This window comes from Halichoerus grypus, chromosome 5, assembly GCF_964656455.1.
Source record: "Halichoerus grypus chromosome 5, mHalGry1.hap1.1, whole genome shotgun sequence".
Lineage (NCBI taxonomy): Eukaryota > Metazoa > Chordata > Mammalia > Carnivora > Phocidae > Halichoerus > Halichoerus grypus.
Window position 1 is genome coordinate 155,813,804 of NC_135716.1, and position 21,176 is coordinate 155,834,979.

The 21,176-nt window shown below is 50.0% G+C and overlaps 1 protein-coding gene across 14 annotated transcripts in view; it reads left to right on the forward strand.

The window, feature by feature from the left end:
- HIVEP3 (HIVEP zinc finger 3) overlaps positions 1-21,176 on the forward strand; it is a 448,346-nt gene that overhangs the window by 376,756 nt on the left and 50,414 nt on the right. For all 14 annotated transcript variants that reach the window (XM_078073303.1, XM_078073297.1, XM_078073305.1 and 11 more), the window contains 2 exons: positions 11,042-16,648; positions 20,615-20,760. In XM_078073303.1, the coding sequence (XP_077929429.1) occupies positions 11,576-16,648; positions 20,615-20,760 (5,219 nt within the window). In that variant the 5' untranslated portion in view covers positions 11,042-11,575. The remainder of the gene's footprint in view (positions 1-11,041; positions 16,649-20,614; positions 20,761-21,176) is intronic.

Here is a 21,176-nt window from a genome sequence, read left to right on the forward strand (position 1 = left end):
CACACCCAGGGTTTACCCTAGCATCATCCTGCCTTTGCCCACACTAGCCTCCTTTTCTGCTTGATGAAATCCCTTTGTCCTTAAGAGCCCAGTATACTTTCTCTATAGCCTACCCTCATGATCCCTCTCTTCCCTGCCAACCTGTACTCAGAACCTATTACCGTCATGGCATCTACCACACCTTATTACCTGGTTTTGTTTGTGTCTCTTTCCTTAAAGTCTTTGTATCTTTCAAGTGCAAAGTCCATGTCTTTTTTTTTTTAATTGAGGCATGACATACATACAGTTATGTACACATATCATAAGTGTACAACACAAAGAGATTTTACATATGTATACCTATGTAATATATATACGTAACCAGATCAATATATAGAACATTTCTATCACCCCAGAAATCTCCTGCATTTCCTTCCCCAGTCAATATCCCCTGCCCAATCAGAGCTAACCACTATTCCAATTCCTAATGCGATAAAATTAGTCTTGCCTATTCTTAAACTTCAGTTAAGTGAGATTATACAGTATATAGTCTATTGTGTCTGAATTCCTTGCTTATTATTATATCTGTGAGATCCATCCATATTTTTTCTATAGCAGTACTTTGTTCTTTTTTATTACTATGTAATAATTCTTGTATGAATTTATTGCAATTTGTCTGTTTTATTTGTTGTTGGCCTTTAGGTTTCTTTCAGTTTTTTGCTATTATGGATAAAACTACTGTGAACATTCTTGTTTGTGTTTTATGGCAGACAGATGTATGCACTTATGTGAGATATCTTCTTAGAAGTGGAATTTTGGGGTCATTGGGCAGGTGTGTGTTTGGCTTGGAAGATTTTGCCAATCAGTTGTCCAGATGGTTGTGTCTATTTACCTTCCCACCAACAGTGTACAAGAAGAGTTCCAGTTGCTCCACATCCTTGCCAACATTTGGCATCATTTTTTTGTTTTATGGTAGTCATTCTGGTGAGTGGTGATGGATTTAATTTATGTTTCCCTAATGGGTAATGATGCTGACACCTTTTCATATGCTTATTGACCATTTAGACAACCTGTTTTTTGTAAAATACCTGTTCAAATCTTTTGCCATTTTTTAAAATTGTGGTAAAATACGTATAACATAAAATTTACCATCTTAACTGTTTTGAAGTTCAGTAGTGTTAAGTATTTTTACATTGTTGTGCAATGTGAATGAATCTCCAGAATTCTTACCATCTTCAAAACTGAAACTCTATACTCATTAAGCAAAAATCTTTCAACCCTTCCTGCTCCTCAGCCCCGTCAACCACCATTCTTTCTGTCTTTATGAACTTGACTATTGTAGGTATCTCATATAAGTGGAATCATATAGTATTTGGGGTTTTTTTTGTGACTGGCTTATTTCACTTAGTATAATATCCTCAGGTTCATCCATGTTGTAGAATGTGTCAGAATTTACTTCCATTTTAAGGCAGACAGGATAATATTCCATTGCATGTATATACCACATTTTGTTTATCCATTCATCCGTAGATGAACACTTGGGTTCTCTCAACTTTTGGCTATTGTGAATAATGCTGCTATGAACATGAATGGACAGACATCTCTTTGAGACTCTGATTTCAATTTTTTGGAGTTTATACCCAGAAGTAGAATTTTTAGATCATATGGTAATTCAATTTTTAATTTTTTTAAGGAAGCACCATACTGTTTTATAGAAGCTATACCATTTTGCATTCCCATCAGCAGTGCACAGTGGTTGCAGTTTTTCCACATCTTCACCAACACTTGTTATTTTCTGTTTGTTTGTTTTTTTTAAATAATAGCCATCCCAGTGTGTGTGAGGTGATGTCTCATGGTTTTTTATTTTCCTTAATGATTAGTGATATTGAGCATCTTTTCATGTGCTTGTTGGCCATTGGTATGTTTTCTTTGGAGAAATGTCCATTCAAGTCCTTTGCTCATTTTTTAATCTGGTTGTTTGGTTTTTGTTTTTGAGTTGTAGGAGTTCTTTAAATATTCTGGATATTAACCTCTTCTCACATACACGATTTGCAAATATTTTCTCCCATTCTGTAGGTTGTCTTTTACTCTGTTGATTATGTTCTGTGGTGCACAAAAGTTTTAAATTTTGATTAAGTCCAATTTATCTATTTTTACTTTGATTGTCTATGCTTTTAGTGGCATATCCAAGAAATCATTGCTAAATCCAATATCATGAAGCTTTCCCTCCATGTTTCCTTCTAAGAGTTTTAGAGTTTTAGCTCTTATGTTTAGGTCTTTGACCCATTTTGAGTTAATTTTGGCCATTTTTAATTGGCTTGTCTGCCTTTTTACATTCATTTTTAGGACTTTTCTATATTATGGGTGAGTCCTTTGTTGAATGTGTTTCACAAATATCTTCTCTCAGTCTGTGGTTTGTATTTGTATTCTATTGTTGGTATCTTCTGGTGAATTGAAGTTGTGTGTTTGGCTTGAAGATTTTGCCAATCTTTAGAAAGTTTTCTTCAGAAGTTTTTCATTTTAATGAAGCCCAATTTATCAGTCCTATCCTTTATGATGATGTGCTTATGCATTTTGTAAACTATAAGAAATCTTTGCTAGCCCCAAGTTCATGAAAATATGTTCTTATGTTTTCTTCTATAAGCTTTATTATTTAATCTTTTGTATCCAGGCTAATCATCCTTTTCACATGAATTTATGTATGTGGTAGGGGTAGGGCCCAAGGTTCTTTTTTTTCCCACATGGATATTCAATTGCTTCAGCACCATTTATTGAAAAGACTATCATTTCCCTCACCGAATACAATAGCACCTTAGTTACAAATCAGGTAATTGTATATGAGGCAGTCTGTTTCATTACTCTGTTGTTTCCATTGATTTTTTTTTTTTTTTGGTCTCTCTTGTGTTGGTACCACACTGTCTTGATTACTGTAGCTTTATAGTAAGGTCTATAATTTATGTCTGTTTTCATATTACTGACCTGGCATTGAGAAGGCCCATGTAATGTTTGCACACTAGGTGAACAAATGAACAAATGAGGTGTCAAGTAGTCATTATAAGTGCTATATCATTACTTGTACACTCATATTCATCCTGCCATGTGGACAAGAATGGTGAAGACCACAGGTAACCCCTACTTTTGTCATTGTCCAACTTTGGAATACACTATATATGTCACCCAGTCTCCCTGGTCATTTTTCTTTATGTGGTTTATTCTGTAATGTGTATGTGTGTGTGTGTTATAGTGTATTCTATATATTGCCCTTCATAGTAGACCAAAGAACCTTAACTACCCAGGAGGTTTATAGATAGGTGTGCCTTTTATACCACAGTCATTTGTGTAGAAACAAAAGGCCATCAAAGGGACAGCTAGAGACCTGCTAGAAACTAATGAGAGAACAGGCCATGGCAGCAAATGTGGAGCATGGGTCTTTCTTAGGCAGTGTTGATGAAAGACTGGAAGAATGCAAATGGCTGACAAGTCTGCCCAATCTGGCCCAACTCTCACTTCAGGTTTTGTTCTTCCCTAAGCCCTTTGACCTACAACTACTTCCTGGACCATTTAGATAAGCAGGTCGAGTTAAATTCAGAAGCTCACCAGTTCTCATGGGTATTCAGAAGCCTCTTTTAATCTTTACCAAACAAGGTGGATATACATAAATGATGAGATAGGTAGGTGGATAACTAGATTTATAACAATAGAGAACTTAGTAGATTAATTAACCACAAGCATCTGGGGTTCACTGGGCCCTTGCTGAGACCAGACTACAGTCCCTGACAGCAGTTCATTTTCAATCTCAATGGGAACAAGACTTAAACATTACACTTTTTTAGGTGGAAGGGGGAAACAAACTCTTAACAAGGCCAGGCCACCTGCTAGAAATAGGGTTTAGTTACCCAAGTGTTAGGACTGTGACTCCAATCTGAGTTCTGTCTGCCAGGATTCTACTGCCTTTTTTTTTTTTTTTTTTTTTTTAAGATTTTATTTATTTATTTGAGACAGAAAGAGAGCACAAGTGGGGAGAAGGATGAGAGGGAGAGGGAGAAGCAGGCTCCCCACTGAGCAGGGAGCCCAATGCAGGGCTAGATCCCAGGACCCTGGGATCATGACCTGAGCTGAAGGCAGACACTTAACTGACTGAGCCCCCCCAGGCGCCCCAGGATTTTGCTGCCTTAAGGGTCTCTACTGCAGAGGTCACTTGGTGGCCCAGGTTCAGGTTCTGGCCGTGCCATTACCAGCTTCGTGATTCTGTGGCCCCGCTTCCTCATCTGTAACATGAGGATAATAATAGCGCCAGCCTAATAGAGCCGTTGTTAGAACACTAGGAACAGCCCCGACACATGTTAAGAGTTCAGTTGTCCATCTAGACACAGGACATGGGTTAGGACTTTCTTTCCCTGAGTTGTCACAACTACATGTACTCAGGACTAAGTCTGGGCTTCCACGGGTCTGACAGAGTGGAGTTCTGTCTGCATTATTTCTTGGTCTTGACTGTGAAGCATGTTCCTGCTTTCCTCAGGGATGTTGCTAGAGACCTTGTCTGCCCTGAGATGTCAATTCCACCTTGGTCCCTGGGCTCTCTGACAGGAGGACAAACACCAGCCTCGTGTAACTCGCCCAGGATTGCCTAGGTTCCTCTTTGTTTTGAAGAGGCTTTGCTTTTTGACCAGTGTGCAGAAATTCCAAGCCCTGTCTGGGTCTTGGGGTTAGGAAGGAGGAGAAAGAAAACTAGAAATGCAGAGACCACAGTCATCCAAGGGAAATGATTTGGGAACCTCCCAGACAGTGAATAATCTACTACTCACTGCGGTTAGGGAAACATTTATCAAGAAACTCAGCCCTGAGTTTAACGGGGTCATGAGGAGTGATTTACACGTGGGGGGTAGAATTTGATGTGAGCAGAGGTGGCTATAATTAACCAGGAAGACTTCCTGGAGGTTCTGGGGTGCTGAGAAGGAAGAGGAAATCCATCTGGGCCCTTGTGATCAAGGTCAGCACTCTTGGGGGTTTTTGCTAAGTGGCAGCCTGCTCTCAGGGTTCAAATCCTACCTCTGCCCTCTCTTGTATCATCTGAAGCAATTGGTGTCACTTTGCTGACTCTTGGTCCTCTTATCTGCAAAAAGGGGAACTGTGTGAGGATCAATATGTTAATCTTTAGTATAGTTTGGGGACATGGTGGATGCTCCTTTAAGTATTTTGAAAACATTTTCAATATTTTACTCAGTGCTGGGTCCAGTGCCAGGAACTAGAAATAGGAAGATAAATAAAGCCCAGTTTCTTTCCAGTCCAGGGAGACACGGGTTTGCTGGGAAGATGCTGATGAACTCGTTAAGCCACAGACCCGACATCTTAGGCTTCTTAAGGAAGCACCCCTATTTGACATATTGGATTAGTGGAAAACTTCATCCCAACATAGGTAATCCATCAGACCCTGGTAGTGCCTATTTTCCATGAGTGATTCCAGGCCAGAACCTGTGTGGGTCTGGTTGCCCTGAAAGCTTTATCCAGCCAGCAGTCTGCCTCTCTGGCAGACCCCATGGGACAGACTGTGCCTTCCACCTGCTTTCTAAGGGCCAATACTAACCCCAGCTCAGTTAGATGTGTGGCACAACTGAGCCTTCACAGTTTGGGGTGTTTTTGGTTTTGTTTTGCTTTGTTATTCTAGGGCCTAGGAGGGAATGTGTGGAAGCTCCTGCCTGTGCCCTGAACTCACCCTAGCACAGAGTGGGATCCTTGCCCAGACACTCTGGGCTCAGGAGCCCCAAAGCCTTGGCTTGGGTAGAGGCCACAAACTCAACATTCCCAGTGGCCACATTCCAGCCTCCGGTGCTCTGCATATGTTGTACCTCCCGCCTAGACTAAGAATCCCTTCCTTCCAAATCCAACCATCAATATTTTCCCCATCTTCCAAGGCCCAGCTCAAACACAGCTTTTGCATGCATTCCCTAACTCCTCTGTGGGATTAGTGTTCAGATTCCTTTCTCTGCTTGTTCCCTTGGCAACAGCAGTATGTAAACACAGAGAGGTCAAGAACATGCCAACATACCAGTTAGGGGGCGATGCACAGTGAAAGTGCAGGATGGAGAGAGGAGGCTGGGAAGGCTAGGTGGGGCCTGTTGTGGGACCTGAAATGCCATTGGTTGAATCTCCCTGCAGTGGGGAGCTTTTGAGTGTTCTTGACAGAGGGAGAGGCTGGGGGAGGTTGACAATTGAAGAGCTTTCTCTTTCCACAGTGAATGGTGGGGTGGGGTGGGGAATGTTGGGAACCTAGAGGCAAGGAGAGGAGTTTCATCAGTTTTCCCAAATACCAGGCTATAGAAAAGAAACGTATATGTTAGATTTATATGGAGAAATTTGTAAAAATAGGGATTCTGGGGCCTTTTCCCCAGAGATTCTTTTTGGAGGATCTGGAATGGGGCTAGAACCTGTGCTTTCAGAAAATGTCCCAGGGCATTTCAGGAGACTGGGGGTGGACTCTTCAATAATGATGTTAGGAAAACTGGATATCTATATGGGAAAAAATTAAGCTTTATCCTTACTTCATTCCTTACACAAAAAATAAATGTTAAATGGAGCCAAGATCCAATGGAAAGGAAAGAAGCAGGAGAGGGAAGGATGGAGGGAGGGAAGAATGGAGGAACAAAGGGGTGGAGGAGCAGAGGGAGGGAGGAAAAAAATTAATCCATAAAGGAACTAGAAGAAATTGGGTGACATTCTAGAAAATAATCTTGGACATGAAATCTAAAAGTCCAAAAGGGAAAGATTGATGCATTTGACCACATAAAAACAAGACTTTTTTGTTCAGAAAAAGTAAAGACTACTGATAAATAGAAATATTTGCAGTTCATATAAAAAGGATTAATATGCCCAATATTGGGGCACCTGAGTGGCTCAGTTGGTTAAGCGGCTGCCTTCGGCTCAGGTCATGATCCCAGAGTCCTGGGATCGAGTCCCATGTCAGGCTCCCCGCTCAGCGAGGAACCTGCTTCTCCCTGTGTCTCCTGGCTTGTGCTTTCACTTTCTCTCTGTCAAATAAATAAATAAATAAAATATTTTTTAATATGCCCAATATCAAAAGAGTCTATGTAAAACAATAAGAAAAATATAATTTATTAGAAACAAAAAGGATATGAAAAATAACTCCCTGAATTAAATAATGGGCTAATAAGTTTGTGCAGAGTTCTAAGCCTCACTAGAGATCAAGAAACACTGGTTTAAGAAAAATAAGATATCACTGTGGTAGGCAGAATAATGATCCCCAAAGATGTCACACGTCTTAATCCCTGGAACCTGTGAATATGTTGCCTCTCGTGGCAAAATGAATTTTGTATATATGATTAAGAATCTGGAGGTAGGAGGCGATTCTGGATTATTCAGGTGGGCCCAATGTCATTACAAGAGTCCTTCCAAGCGAGAAAGGGAGGCAGGACAATCAGGGTTTGTGATTCAATGTGAGAAGGGTGTGGCTGGCCATCGCGGGCTGGTTTTGAAGACCGAAGGGGCCATGTGCCAAGGTACCAGGCAGTCTCTAGACATGGGAAAAGATAAGAAAATAGATTCTGCCCTAGAGTCTCCAGAAAGAACCCTACCTTGATTTTAGCCCTCGTGAGACGCCTTTCGGGCTTCTGACCTCTAGAACTGTCCGACGATAAGTTGTGCTGTTAAGCCTCTGTCTGTGACTGTGGCAGTAACAGGAGGAAACTAATACAGCCATTTTGCCTCTTCTAGTAGTAAATATTAAAGAGATTGGTTATATTCTAGGTAGGAAGGAGTTTGGAGAAACAGTTCTCACACACAACAGGTGGGTGCGTGAATTTGTGCTTTTGGGAGAGCTATTTGTCAGGATCCATCAAAAGCTTCAAGGTACATTCCCTTTAGCCAAGTAGTTGCCCTTCTAGGAATTGATCCTGTGGTTACACTCACACGAGTACACAGAGGATACCCTAAGGCTTTTTGGGTCTCCAGCCCCAGCACCCTACCCTCTTCCCTGTTGGGCTGTCCTGACAGTTAGACCTATGAAGCTTCCAGAAGTAGAAGCTGAGTGGTCTGATATATGGCTCGTGAAGCTGTTTCTCCTTGCGGTTCTAAGCTGGTTTCTAAGCCAGAGTTCTCTGAGGGCTGTGGCCTGGGTGTCAGACAACATGGACCCCAGGGCCCTTCTGCCACCATCAGCAGATGATATCCATCCTCCCTCTGGCCTGAGGCTCAGGCCCCCATTGGCCTGGCTCCCAGACTCTGTCAGGGAAACCCTCTACCTTTGACCTCATGTCACTGGTGACTTTTACAGGCACCCTTACCAATTCTGGAGAAGCAGCTTTTTCCTCTGTTACTTCAAGTTTACATTAACATTTTACACATACCCTCAGAAGCAGAGAAGGTAGGAAAAAAAAACCATTTTCTTGGTGTCACTTGGTCACAGTGATTAGAAATCATCCTTCTAAAGGAGCTAAGAAGTAAGAAAGCATCAGTGCCGGTCTGAATTGCAATCTTCTCCAAGGCTAAGAGGGCTTCTGAGTTCTCATAGGTTTGCCCCATGTCTGCACCCCCAGTTCCGACTGCCTCTTGTATTAAGAACCTCAGAGCCTGAGGACGAGTGTGGCCCTGGGCTAGTCATGGCCCACCATGACTAGTGGGCTCAGGTGCCTTCCCTGCAGAATGAAGGAGCAGGCCTTCCGGCTCACAGGCCTCACTGACCCCACAGTGTGGATGTGTCCTGGTTGTTCCTTCCTCAGGGGGTTGAGGCAGGAGGGCCCTCCCTGTCAGAGCACTGGGCCCCACTCACAGGTGGAGGCCGGAAGTGGACCCTCGGCATGTGGTGCTGGCCCAGCGAGTCACCTGATGACACAACAGTTACCTGACTGTCTTCCTCATCCACCCCACCCCTCCTACCTGGCATGTGAACTGCTCTAAACCACAGCCCTTGGGTGCTTCCCCACCTGCCCCTGGAGAGCCTGTGGCTGGGTGAAGGGAAAACCATAGGACTCGACCATGTAGGGTCCTCCTTGGCCAACTGACCCCCACTCAGATTCAGTCATGCCGCAGGGTCCCATCCATCCACTGGAAGAAGCAAAGCTTACCACTAGCTCCTATTTTGGGGGTGCTTTGAGATCCTTGCACGAAAGGGTCAATAGAAATAGTAAGTATTGTAAACCCTTTACTATCCATACACAGCACCTGGGGGCCTCCACCAGGAGTTCCAGAGAATAGTTCTCTCTCCGCAAAGCACATGACCTCTGGCTTGTCCTACCTTAGCTTAGATAAGCTGGGCCTGGGGTAATGCCACCATCATGATCTCCTCAGCCTTAGCTGTGCCCCCCCCCCATTTCTCCTGTCCAGCAGCCGCAGCAAGTTTAGAATATAAGTTGAAAGGCCTCCTTGGCTGTTAAGCTTCTAGACACCTGCAGATGCTCTCCAGGGATATAGCCACCACAGTGCCCCCTGGGGCAAGCCAGTGCTTTCATGACACATGGAGCCGTGCACTGGTGCTCACTGAGCCACAGAAGTCATAGAGGACATTTATTCACTGAGGCAGGGGACGAGCCCTGGCCAGGGGTCAGGAGGCACAAGGTGGTCTGACCCTGCTGCCATCCCTGTGCAAGTTTTAGGGAAAATCACATCATCCCTCTAGCCTCAGCCTCCTCATCTGTCGAGTGAGGGGATTAGACTAGACACCCAATCTCTAAGACTCCATTAGGAGGCCCTGGTGTAATTTTAGTTCCCAGAGCAGAGATGAAAAATTTGTACCAGACACCCAGAGACAGCACTTGGGCCTGCTTGGGGTCACAAGGTAAATATGGATTATAAGGAGACCGTTCATTCCAGCTTGCCTGGGACAACCCTGATTTCGTCCTGTTGCTCCCCCATAATTATTAGTCATGCCTCTTTCACTCTCAAACGTGCCCCAGTTTGGATGATGCTATCTTATGTGGTCACCCTACTGACAGTAATATGAGAAATGAGATTCCTCGGCCTTCCGCACACTCAGCCTGCTTTGTGAGGCTGCCTTCTCTGCCTGAGTTAGAGGAAGCCTTTGACTTGCTCAAAGAATAGCTTTTGCTGAGTTGTGACCTTCTGTTGACAGAAGTCAGTCACTGCCTTTGCTGGAGAGCTGTCATTTGAAGATGTAGGTGACTTCGTGCACCATTCACTGCCCCTGTCTGAAGTACCACATGAAAAAGTTCTTTGCAAGCAAGACTTTGCTTCCTGCAAAGAACTTAGATATGTCTTCCTCTCTGGCTATAAGGGCCTGGTGATGGACCCCATGTCCCTCTCCTTTTTGGTTGCCAGGAAAAGCTGGAGGAACCTGCCAGAATGATCCTCCCAGCTGTTGTTTGGCAGAGTAGCCATGGCTATTGTTAGACTGTGAATTTGCACCAGGCTGGGGCGGTGGGTTTTAGCTTTTCCGTGAAACATGGGCTTGGGTTAGCAAGGGCGATAAAACCATGAATGGTGCCCCTCATGGATACCTTCAGAGCCCAGGGCCAGAGAAGGAATAATACTAACCTGAGAATAATCTATCCCTTGGAAAGCCCATCCCTCAATAACGCCCCAGCACCTCCTCCTACACCAGCCGTAGGACCAGCCCACATTTGTCCAGCGGCATCCATATCCATTATCATGTTGATCTCCATTGCAGCCCCAAGGCACAATTGAGGCAGGACTTAATGTTATCCCATTGTATAGATTGGGCAGTGGAGGCTTTGGGAGCTCAACCTGCCTCAGAGTGGAAGCGAGACCTCCCATCCCCAATTGCCCTGTAGTTCCCAGAGGCCTGCCCCCCCCACTTCCTGCTCCTACCACCCCACATAGCCACAGTCCTCAGAACCACAGGTGGCATTCGGGTCACCCAACACCACTGTGAATGTGGGTGAGGGAGGTTCGAGCCATGCTCAGGTGCATGGAGGCGGGGGCTGTGACCTCTGGTCAAGTGTCTCCCGTTAATCTTCTAGGGATATCACCGTGTCTCACAGAGCCCGAGCTGCACGGGTCATGGACACGTTGCAGTAACTCTCTCTTCTCTTGTGTGTATGTGTGTATTCTGTGTGTGTGCTTTCATCACTAGAAGAGCGTGACTTCCCCTCTGTGGCCGCCGATCTCCAACACGGGACCCCAGGGGAGAAGGGGCCGGACGGAGCTGCCCGAGGCAGCCAGCGTGGCTTCCCCAGCGCCGGGACCAGGGATGAGTGGGCCGTGCCTGCAGATGTCTCTAGCCTCCGACCGTTCGCATAGCACACAGGGGACTTGTGGGTGGCCACTCGCCACTGCCAACTGAAACAGTATGATGGCGACATTGACATCCTTCATGACGTTTCTACGACAGACATTCAGGCAGAAAGTGCCGACGCGTTTTCTGTCTTCAAAGTAGAGGGCCATGCCTCACCCATGTGAATAGTTTGGGCCCTGATGACCTGCTCTGAGTCCACTCGCAGCCAGTGACACTTGCAAAAAAAACTCCCAAAGCCCATCTTGGGTTTGGCTTCCGCAGCTCTTGACCAATGTGGCCAAAGCCAGACGCCTCCTTGGGACACTTGGATTATTCATAAATGCAGCCTGCCCCAACCCTCCCTGAATAGCATCTGAAGTCTCTGTGGGGGTCATGGATCCTGAACAAAGTGTCAAGGGCACCAAGAAGGCTGAGGGAAGTCCCCGGAAGAGGCTGACCAAAGGAGAGGCCGTGCAGGCCAGTGTTTCGTCCAGCGCCCCATACGCAGGCAGCAGCACGGCTGCCCCCCAAGAGGGCCCCCTCCAAGAGCTCCTAGCCCCGCAGCCCTTCCCGGGCCCCCCGTCGGTTCTTAGGGAGGGCTCTCAGGAGAAAACAGGCCAGCAGCAGAAGCCCCCCAAGAGGTCCTCCATTGACACCTCCATCCCCATCTCGCAGCTTCCGCAGCACCCTCTGACACCAGCATTCATGTCGCCTGGCAAACCGGAGCATCTCCTGGAGGGGTCCACGTGGCAGCTGGTCGACCCCATGAGACCTGGACCCTCAAGCTCCTTCGTGACCCCTGGGCTCCATCCGCCGAGCCAGCTCCTCTCTTCGCACGCTTCCATCATCCCCCCTGAGGACCTGCCGGGCCTCCCCAAAGTCTTTGTGCCCCGTCCCTCGCAGGTGTCCTTGAAGCCCCCAGAAGAGGCACACAAGAAGGAGAGGAAACCACAGAAGCCAGGCAAGTACATATGTCAGTACTGCAGCCGGCCCTGCGCCAAGCCCAGCGTGCTCCAGAAACATATCCGCTCGCACACCGGCGAGAGACCCTACCCCTGCGGCCCCTGCGGCTTCTCGTTCAAGACCAAGAGTAACCTGTACAAGCACAGGAAGTCCCATGCCCACCGCATCAAAGCCGGCCTGGCCTCAGGAGTGGGCAGCGAGATGTACCCCCCGGGGCTGGAGATGGAGAGGATCCCGGGGGAGGAGTTCGAGGAGCCCACCGAGGGGGAAAGCACGGATTCGGAAGAGGAAACCGGCAGCGCGTCCGCCCACCCCGCGGAGCTCTCCCCCAGGCCCAAGCACCCCCTCCTGTCCAGCGGTTTGTACAGCTCCGGGAGCCAGGGCTCCAGCCACGAGCGCTGTTCCTTGTCCCAGTCCAGCTCGGCCCCATCGCTCGAGGACCCCGCTCCATTCACGGAGCCCTCGTCGGAACACCCCCTGAGCCAGAAACCCGAAGACACCCACACGATAAAGCAGAAGCTGGCCCTCCGCTTGAGTGAGAGGAAGAAGGTGATGGATGAGCAGGCGTTTCTGAGCCCGGGCAGCAAAGGGAGTACAGAATCGGGGTATTTCTCCCGCTCCGAGAGCGCTGAGCAGCAGGTCAGCCCCCCCAACACCAATGCCAGGTCCTATGCCGAGATCATCTTGGGCAAGTGCGGGCGGATCGGGCAGCGGACCACCATGCTGACGGCCACCTCCACCCAGCCCCTCCTGCCCCTGTCCACCGAAGACAAGCCCAGCCTGGTGCCTTTGTCTGTGCCCCGGACGCAGGTCATCGAGCACATCACCAAGCTCATCACCATCAACGAGGCCGTGGTGGACACCAGCGAGATCGACAGCGTGAAGCCGAGGAGGAGCTCGCTGTCCAGGCGCAGCAGCATGGAGTCACCCAAATCTAGCCTCTACCGGGAGCCCCTGTCGGCCCACGGCGAGAAGACCACCAAGCCCGAGCAATCACTGCTGAGCCTCCAGCACCCGCCCAGCACCACCCCCCCTGTGCCTCTGCTGAGAAGCCACTCAATGCCTTCTGCCACCGGCGCCCTCAGTACCCCCCATCACACCTTCCGAGGGAGCTACTCCTTCGACGACCACATCACCGACTCGGAAGCCCTGAGCCGCAGCAGTCACGTGTTTACCTCCCACCCCCGGATGCTCAAGCGCCAGCCGGCCATCGAACTACCTTTGGGAGGGGAGTACAGTTCGGAGGAGGCGGGGCCCAGTAGCAAAGACCCAGCCTCCAAGCCCGCAGACGAGCCGGAAGCCAAGGAAAGCGAACTCACCAAAAAGACCAAGAAGGGTTTGAAAACGAAAGGGGTGATCTATGAATGTAACATATGTGGTGCTCGGTACAAGAAAAGGGACAACTACGAAGCCCACAGAAAGTACTACTGCTCGGAGCTTCAGATCTCGAAGCCCATCTCTGCAGGTGCTCACGCGTCCCCGGAAGCGGAAAAGAGTCAGGCTGAGCACGAGCCCTGGTCCCAGATGATGCATTACAAACTGGGGACCACCTTGGAGCTCACTCCGCTGAGGAAGAGGAGGAAAGAGAAGAGCCTTGGGGATGAGGAGGAGCCACCTGCCTTTGAGTCGACGAAAAGTCAGTTTGGTAGCCCCGGACCATCTGATGCTGCTCGGAACATTCCCCTGGAGTCCACCAAGTCACCAGCAGAGCCGAGTAAGTCAGTGCCCTCCCTGGAGGGACCCACGGGCTTCCAGCCAAGGACTCCCAAGCCAGGGTCTGGCCTAGAGTCAGGGAAGGAGAGGAGAACCATATCCAAAGAAATTTCTGTCATCCAGCACACCAGCTCCTTCGAGAAGTCCGACTCTCTGGAGCAGCCCAGTGGCTTGGAAGGGGAAGACAAGCCCCCAGCCCCGTTCTCCTCCCCTCCACCCACCCCTCACGGACGCTCGGCCCACTCCCTGCAGCCCAGGCTGGTCCGCCAGCCCAACATTCAGGTCCCTGAGATCCTGGTGACCGAGGAGCCCGACCGGCCAGACACAGAGCCCGAGCCGCCCCCTAAGGAATCCGAGAAGACAGAGGAATTCCAGTGGCCCCAGCGCAGCCAGACGCTTGCCCAGCTCCCAGCCGAGAAGCTGCCGCCCAAGAAGAAGAGGCTGCGCCTGGCAGAGATGGCCCAGTCGTCGGGGGAGTCCAGCTTTGAGTCCTCTGCACCCCTGTCTCGCAGTCCCAGCCAGGAGAGCAGTGTCTCCCTGAGCGGGTCCAGCCGCTCCGCCTCCTTCGAGAGGGATGACCACGGAAAAGCCGAGGCCCCTGGGCTCTCATCTGACACACGCCCCAAACCCTTGGGCACCCACATGCTGACTGTCCCCAGCCACCACCCGCACGCCCGAGAGATGCGGAGGTCAGCCTCGGAGCAAAGCCCCAACATTTCCCATTCGGCCCACATGACCGAGACACGCAGCAAATCATTCGACTATGGCAGCTTGTCCTTGACAGGCCCTTCTGTGCCGGCCCCGGCGGCCCCTGTGGCCCCCACAGCCCCGGCGGCCCCGCCAGAGAGAAGGAAATGCTTTTTGGTAAGACAGGCCTCTCTGAGCAGGCCTCCAGACACCGAGCCGGAGGTCTCCCCCAAGGGAAGACAGGAGAGTGAGGAACCAAAGCCCTCATGCAGTAAGCCTTCCACCAAAAGCTCCTTGCCCCAGATTTCCCCAGCGGCCACCTCACACAGTGGGCCCCCAGGAGGCAAGGGCCAGGTGCAGGACAGACCCCCGCTGGGGTCCACTCCACCCTACACAGAAGCCCTGCAGGTGTTTCACCACCCCATCGCCCAGCTCCCCCTGCATGAGAAGCCGTACCTGCCCCCGCCTGTCTCCCTTTTCTCCTTCCAGCACCTCTTGCAGCATGAGCCAGGACAGTCCTCGGAATTCTTCTCCACCCAGGCCATGTCCAGCCTCCTCTCCGCACCATACTCCATGCCCCCTCTTCCTCCCTCCTTATTTCAGGCCCCACCGCTTCCTCTTCAACCTACGGTTCTGCACCCGGGCCAGCTCCCCCTCCCCCAGCTCCTGCCTCACCCAGCCAGCATCCCCTTCCGGCAGCCCCCTTCGTTTCTCCCCGTGCCCTACCCGTCCTCGTCGGCACTCTCTTCTGGATTTTTCCTGCCTCTACAATCTCAGTTCTCGCTTCCGCTCCCTGGGGATGTGGAAAGCCATCTGCCCCAGATCAAAACCAGCCTGGCCCCACTGGCAACAGGAAGCACTGGCCTCTCCCCCACCTCGGAGTACGGCAGTGATGTCCAGCTGCCCCCCGGGGCCCCCCCAGCCAGCTGCTCAGCACCCACATCAGCCCCTCTGCCGAGCCTACCTGCCTGTCCAGACACCATGGTGTCCCTTGTTGTGCCCGTCCGCATTCAGACCAACATGCCGTCCTACGGGAGTGCCATGTACACCACCCTCTCCCAGCTCCTGGTCACCCAGTCCCAAGGCAGCTCAGCAACTGTGACTCTTCCCAAGTGCGAGGAGCCCCCGTGCAAAGGGACGACTGTGTGTGGGACAGGTGTGTACGAGGCCGGGCCTGGCTCGGCTGGCGGAAGTGAAGGGCAGAGCAGAAGCTTCCCGACTCCGTACTTGAGGGTCCCTGTGACATTCCCAGAAAGAAAAGGCACTTCCCTGTCATCAGAGAGTGTCTTGGGCCTGGAGGGGAGTTCTTCAGCAGTCGGGGGGAGCAAACGCGTCCTTTCGCCAGCTGGCAGCCTGGAACTTACCATGGAAACCCAGCAGCAGAAAAGGGTGAAGGAAGAGGAGGCTTCCAAGGCAGATGAAACACTCGAGCTGGTAAAACCGTGCAGTGTGGTGCTGACCAGCACAGAGGACGGCAAGAGGCCAGAGAAATCCCACTTGGACAGCCAGGGCCAGGGCAGGAGGGAGCTCGAAACAGTGTCTAGCCTCTCCTCAGATCCATCTGACCCAAAGGAAATGACTCCCCTTCCTCACGCCTCACTGCCCCACGCGACGGCCCCAGGCTCAGAGGTGTTGAAGGAATACGCCCAGCCGTCCGGGAAGCCTCACCGAAGAGGGCTGCCCCCACTGAGTGTGAAGAAAGAAGACTCCAAGGAACAGCCTGACCTCCCTCCACTGGCACCTTCCAGCTCGCTGCCTCTGTCAGAAACGTCCCCCAGGCCAGCCAAGTCACAAGAAGGTACGGACTCAAAGAAGGTACTGCAGTTCCCCAGCCTCCACACGACCACTAATGTCAGTTGGTGCTATTTAAACTACATTAAGCCAAATCACATCCAGCATGCAGATAGGCGGTCCTCTGTTTACGCTGGTTGGTGCATAAGTTTGTACAACCCCAACCTTCCAGGGGTTTCCACTAAAGCTGCTTTGTCCCTCCTGAGGTCTAAGCAGAAGGTGAGCAAAGAAACATACACCATGGCCACAGCTCCGCATCCTGAGACAGGAAGGCTTGTGCCATCCAGCTCCCGCAAGCCCCGCATGACAGAGGTAAGTCAGCCTTGCTTTTCTTCTCCCCTCTGAGTTTTAAAGCCCCTGCAGAGCTTTTAAGGCCACAGTCCCCTCAAGTTCTATTTGCATCACTAGGGCCGGATGTGTGGGCAGATGTCCCTCCCCTGTCAGCTGTGAGTGGCCACCTTATAAGAAAACGTATTTATTGGGTTTCTTTGTCAGCGTGTCCCTCACATCACCAGACTAGATACGTTTCAATAAAATGAGCTTTAAAGTCATCCTGCTTTCCCATTAGCTGCTATTGTAAAATCAAAGACACAGTCTGAGACAGGGGGGATGAAATTCTCCAAAAGACTGAGTTGGAAAACTTGGCTGATGGAAAGGCCTGCAGGAATTTCAAAACTTTATGCTACTCCACATATTCCTCCCTGGTCCTGTTAGCCTTTTCCTGCTTTTCTTATTCTCCACACCTGCTATTTCCATTCTCTGGTACCACTCAAAATCTCCCCACTCCCCGAGTTTCTAGAATTTGACACAAACAACTCCTGAAATACCCCTGCTTTCTCTCCATGAGCAGGATGTAGCCAACAGAGCTTGGCCGCAGGGTTCCTCGTCACCACTAGGGGGCAAGATCACTCACAGCCTGACCCATCTGTGTTGTGCGGTAGCTGCAGGCCCTGACTAAGGTCACGTGTACTCCTTCAGTGCCTCTGACCCGAGGCTGCTCCAGGAGCCAGAGAGCGAACTGACCCCTGCAAGTTCAGGGAGTTTGAAATTTGATAACTCCCCCTTTGCCTCAGATACACGACACCCCCATACCCTGATAAGGCCAGCCTAAGCATCCAGGCTGTGCGAAGGTATGCCAACTTGGTGTTTGTGGAATAACAGTTGGTCTTGTAGATTGAGTCGCCTCGGTGTGCCAGGCACTGTGCCGAATCCAGTCGGTGCTTCTCTCTACCTGTGAGGCAGCAGGACCATCTCCCATCTCTAGATGAGGGACCCAAGGGTCAGAGGGTGAGAGATGTCAAGGTCACGTGGCAGGTATTTGGCACACCCAGAATTTGAACTTAGACCTCTCTGACTCTGGACAATCGATTTTTCTTTTTTCTCTCATTGGAGGAAAGAAAACCGTAAAAGTGACTGCAGATTTTAAAATGTTCATCAGTGTGTCTTCAGACCAGACACTTTGATCAAATCTGGCCTAAATCCACTAAACTAAATTCATATCACAGACACATGAACAAAACTGTGTTCGGGAACTCCTCCTGTATTCGTCTTCTCTTCTTTTATCACCCAGTGAATTCTGTGCACCGAATTTGTCCTTAGCTCAGCTGGATATTCTTCACAGGATTGTTTCCGAGATTTATTCTCTGAATATCCTTGTCAGTCCACAGACATCCCTAGATGAGATTTCCACGTTTGCCATAAACATCATGACTGATTTCTCTCCAGCGTGTCTTCCTGGCCACAGCTACACCCAAGATTCTGTTGTAATTATATTCATACTTACAACTTCTCGTGCCCCTGCTGTGGGCCAAGTTGCATAGAACTTTACTTGCAGCCTCACAACTACCTTGAAAGTTAGGGTACTGTATCACCATTTTATGGATGAGAAGGCCAATTCACAGAGAAGTTAGGTAACCTGAATAGGGCCGCACAGTAAATGACAGAGCCCGGATTCAAAACTAGACCTCACTCCAAAGCCCTTTCCAATGATCTGGACTGCCTCTCTGTTTGAATGTGACCATACACTAAAAGTCCATGTAAGAAAAAGGAAGAGTTAATTTAGCTTAATTGAGTTTGGCCATCTTTTATTTAAAACAATGCTTTCATAAAATGAGCTGAAACCTGCAAATTTTTTCTTGGAATAAAACGCTAGATTCACGGGCGTGTTTCCTGCCAGAAGTGCACCCATATGGTGCGTTCGTATAGCTGCATGACCCACTGCTTCATGCCTTTCTACAATTACAACCTCTCTCTCTGGCCTCTGCTCACCTAGTTCCAGTGATGGGGAGCTCACCACCTCTTGGTACAACCCAACCCATCTTTGGACAGTGCTTTAAGAAAGTTCTTTACTGAGCTGATGTTTGTCATCTTGTAGCTTCCATCCTTTGTTGTTGCTCTGTAAAGGCCCTTTGGGCTATCTTACCATTTTAAAGATCTTCCAAACTATCTTCATGTAGGTCTAGGCCACCCTATCAGGTTTCAGTTGGGCCACAGGTATTTTTTTCCATATCTAAGCCCTGAAGAACCCACAGCTTAGTGACAAAAGTCACTTTGCAGCCACATTCCATTCCCCAGTTTCTCCTGCTTTTTTTTTCTCTTGGGGGTCATTTTGACAACCACATATTGCAGACAGATTGAGAACAAGGACTCCAGTGCCACATTTCCCCAGTTGGAATCCCACTACCTCACTTACTAGCTTTGTGACCTTGGGCCAGTTACCTCTTCTGTCGGTGCCTTGGTTTCCTCATCTATAAACTAGAGATATTGAAAATACTCAGCTCATAGGGCTGTGGAGATAAGTGAGTTAAAATATACAAAGTGGAATAGTGCTTGGCACACCAGCACTCAGTAATCATGTTTACGATTTAAAGACAATCATATTACTGTCTTTAAAAGCCAACATGGATTCCTTGTCCCCCTCTCAGTTCTAACAGTATTTCCTGATAGGATGGCACATTGTCACCCAAACCAGCCTCCAGCTTCGCGCAGACATCACAGCTGGTTGTGAGAGAGAAGTCATCCATCGGCCTGTGGAAGGCCCCTTGGTCATTCCACGGATGGCCCAGATGGCAGGCCGAGATAGGAGTGAAAACAGCGTGCTCTGGAAATCCATGGGCACTGCCCAAAATCTGCTGCCTTCTGCCAAAGCAGCAGTCCGTATCCTTGCTCAGTTTCCACTCCTCATCTCTCATCCTGAAGAGACTGTTTGGGGGGTCACTAAGTCATACACGTTGGCCCTGGCATGGATCTTCAAGATGATCTAAATCCCCTTGGAGGTGAACTAATCCCAGAAAGAGAAGTAATCCACCTGAGGGTGGCTCCGCTTGCAGTGTGGCCTACATCGTACTAACACCCAGATCCCCTGATTTCCAACCAGCTCCCTGTCTGCTCAGGCCACGCGACCCTTATAGGGGCAGGCGGCACGGCTGACCCCGGAGCCCGTGGTTTAGATTGTCCGGGCACCAGGAGACATGGGTCCTTCTCTCACGGGCTGGAAGCATGACCTTAATTGACAGTGACATGAAGTAGGAGAGTCTCACTCTGGGCACGGCTGGCCTCATCCCCCAGCCCAACATCAACTGCTCCCTATTCAGGGGTGTGCCCACCCGGTGCTCCCATCAGGGGGTCTAGAGGACCTGTTTCCCTCCTGAGCCCGCTCTCACCACTGAGGCCCGTAGCTCTGTGAAGAGAATGGGTTCCCTTAGACTACCGGCCAGAGCCTGCACACCGTCCCCCCCAGGTGCATGCCCCTCAGTGAGTGCACAAAGCCTTGCTCAGGGCCCTCAGGAGACCTGCACCCATGCCCTTAACTTGCAGGGTGACCTTGATTTTCTGATCTGTAAAAGAGAGTTGGAGCAGCTAATCTCCGGGGTGGAGTCACCATCCCTCACGCACCTTCTCTGAGGCAGGCCCTGTTTTGGGTGCGGGTGTGACCGAGGACATCAGGATGAGGACCTGTCCCCAGAAGGTTCTAGACTAGTGTGAAAGGAAAAGCAAACACAGCTCCCGTGGGAAGGCCTGGTCTACCCTGGAGAAAGTCCTGGTGGGAGTCCCAGTTTTGACACCAACTAACCAGGTGTCCTTGAAGAAGGGAGTTCAGCTCTCTGCGGATCCATGTCCTTCTTTCTGCCGGCTGGAGCTTCTAGCACGTCTTCACAGGGTGGAGGGAAGAGTGAGGGAGCCCCACACAGTGAGGTGTAAGCATGCAGCGCCATCCACGGCCCTGTTCCAGTACTCCCAGTTAACGGCAGTGATTTTGTCATTCCTGCGGTGGGCCAGGTTCACCTCCCTTCGCTGGTTTCCCCGGAAGGCCAGAAAGATCTAGCTAGAGTGCAGAAGGAAGAAGAGAAGCGAGGGAAGCCGGAGGAGGACGCTCCTGCCTCCAAAAGAGGGGAGCCAGCGAGGATCAAAATCTTCGAAGGAGGGTAAGAATCACGTTCGGTTTGCAATGTTTGTTCTTCCTGTGGAGGAAGAGGTGGTACCGTCTGTGGTGAGAGGCGGTGAGCGTCTCCCCGGGCCGGGCTGTGCCCACAGGCGCTTTCCAGCAGAGGCCACCTTCGTGGGACTCGCAGGCCGCCTCTGTTTCAGAACACCGGGCTCCCTGGCGGGGGATGGGAGCCGGCTGCGTGCTGAGGACTGGAGCAGTCTGGGTCTTTCTCCAGCCGGCTTTCTAGTCGCTGCACTGGAGCTGATAGCGTGCCTCCTAAGTCCTGCCCGGACTGCCATTTACCTTGGTGCGTGTTCCCCAAAAGTCACCTCTGTCCTGCACAAGCAGCCACCTTGGCATGCCTGGTGTCCCACAGGGGACTCGGGCTCTGCCCACAGGCTGTTCGCGGGGCTG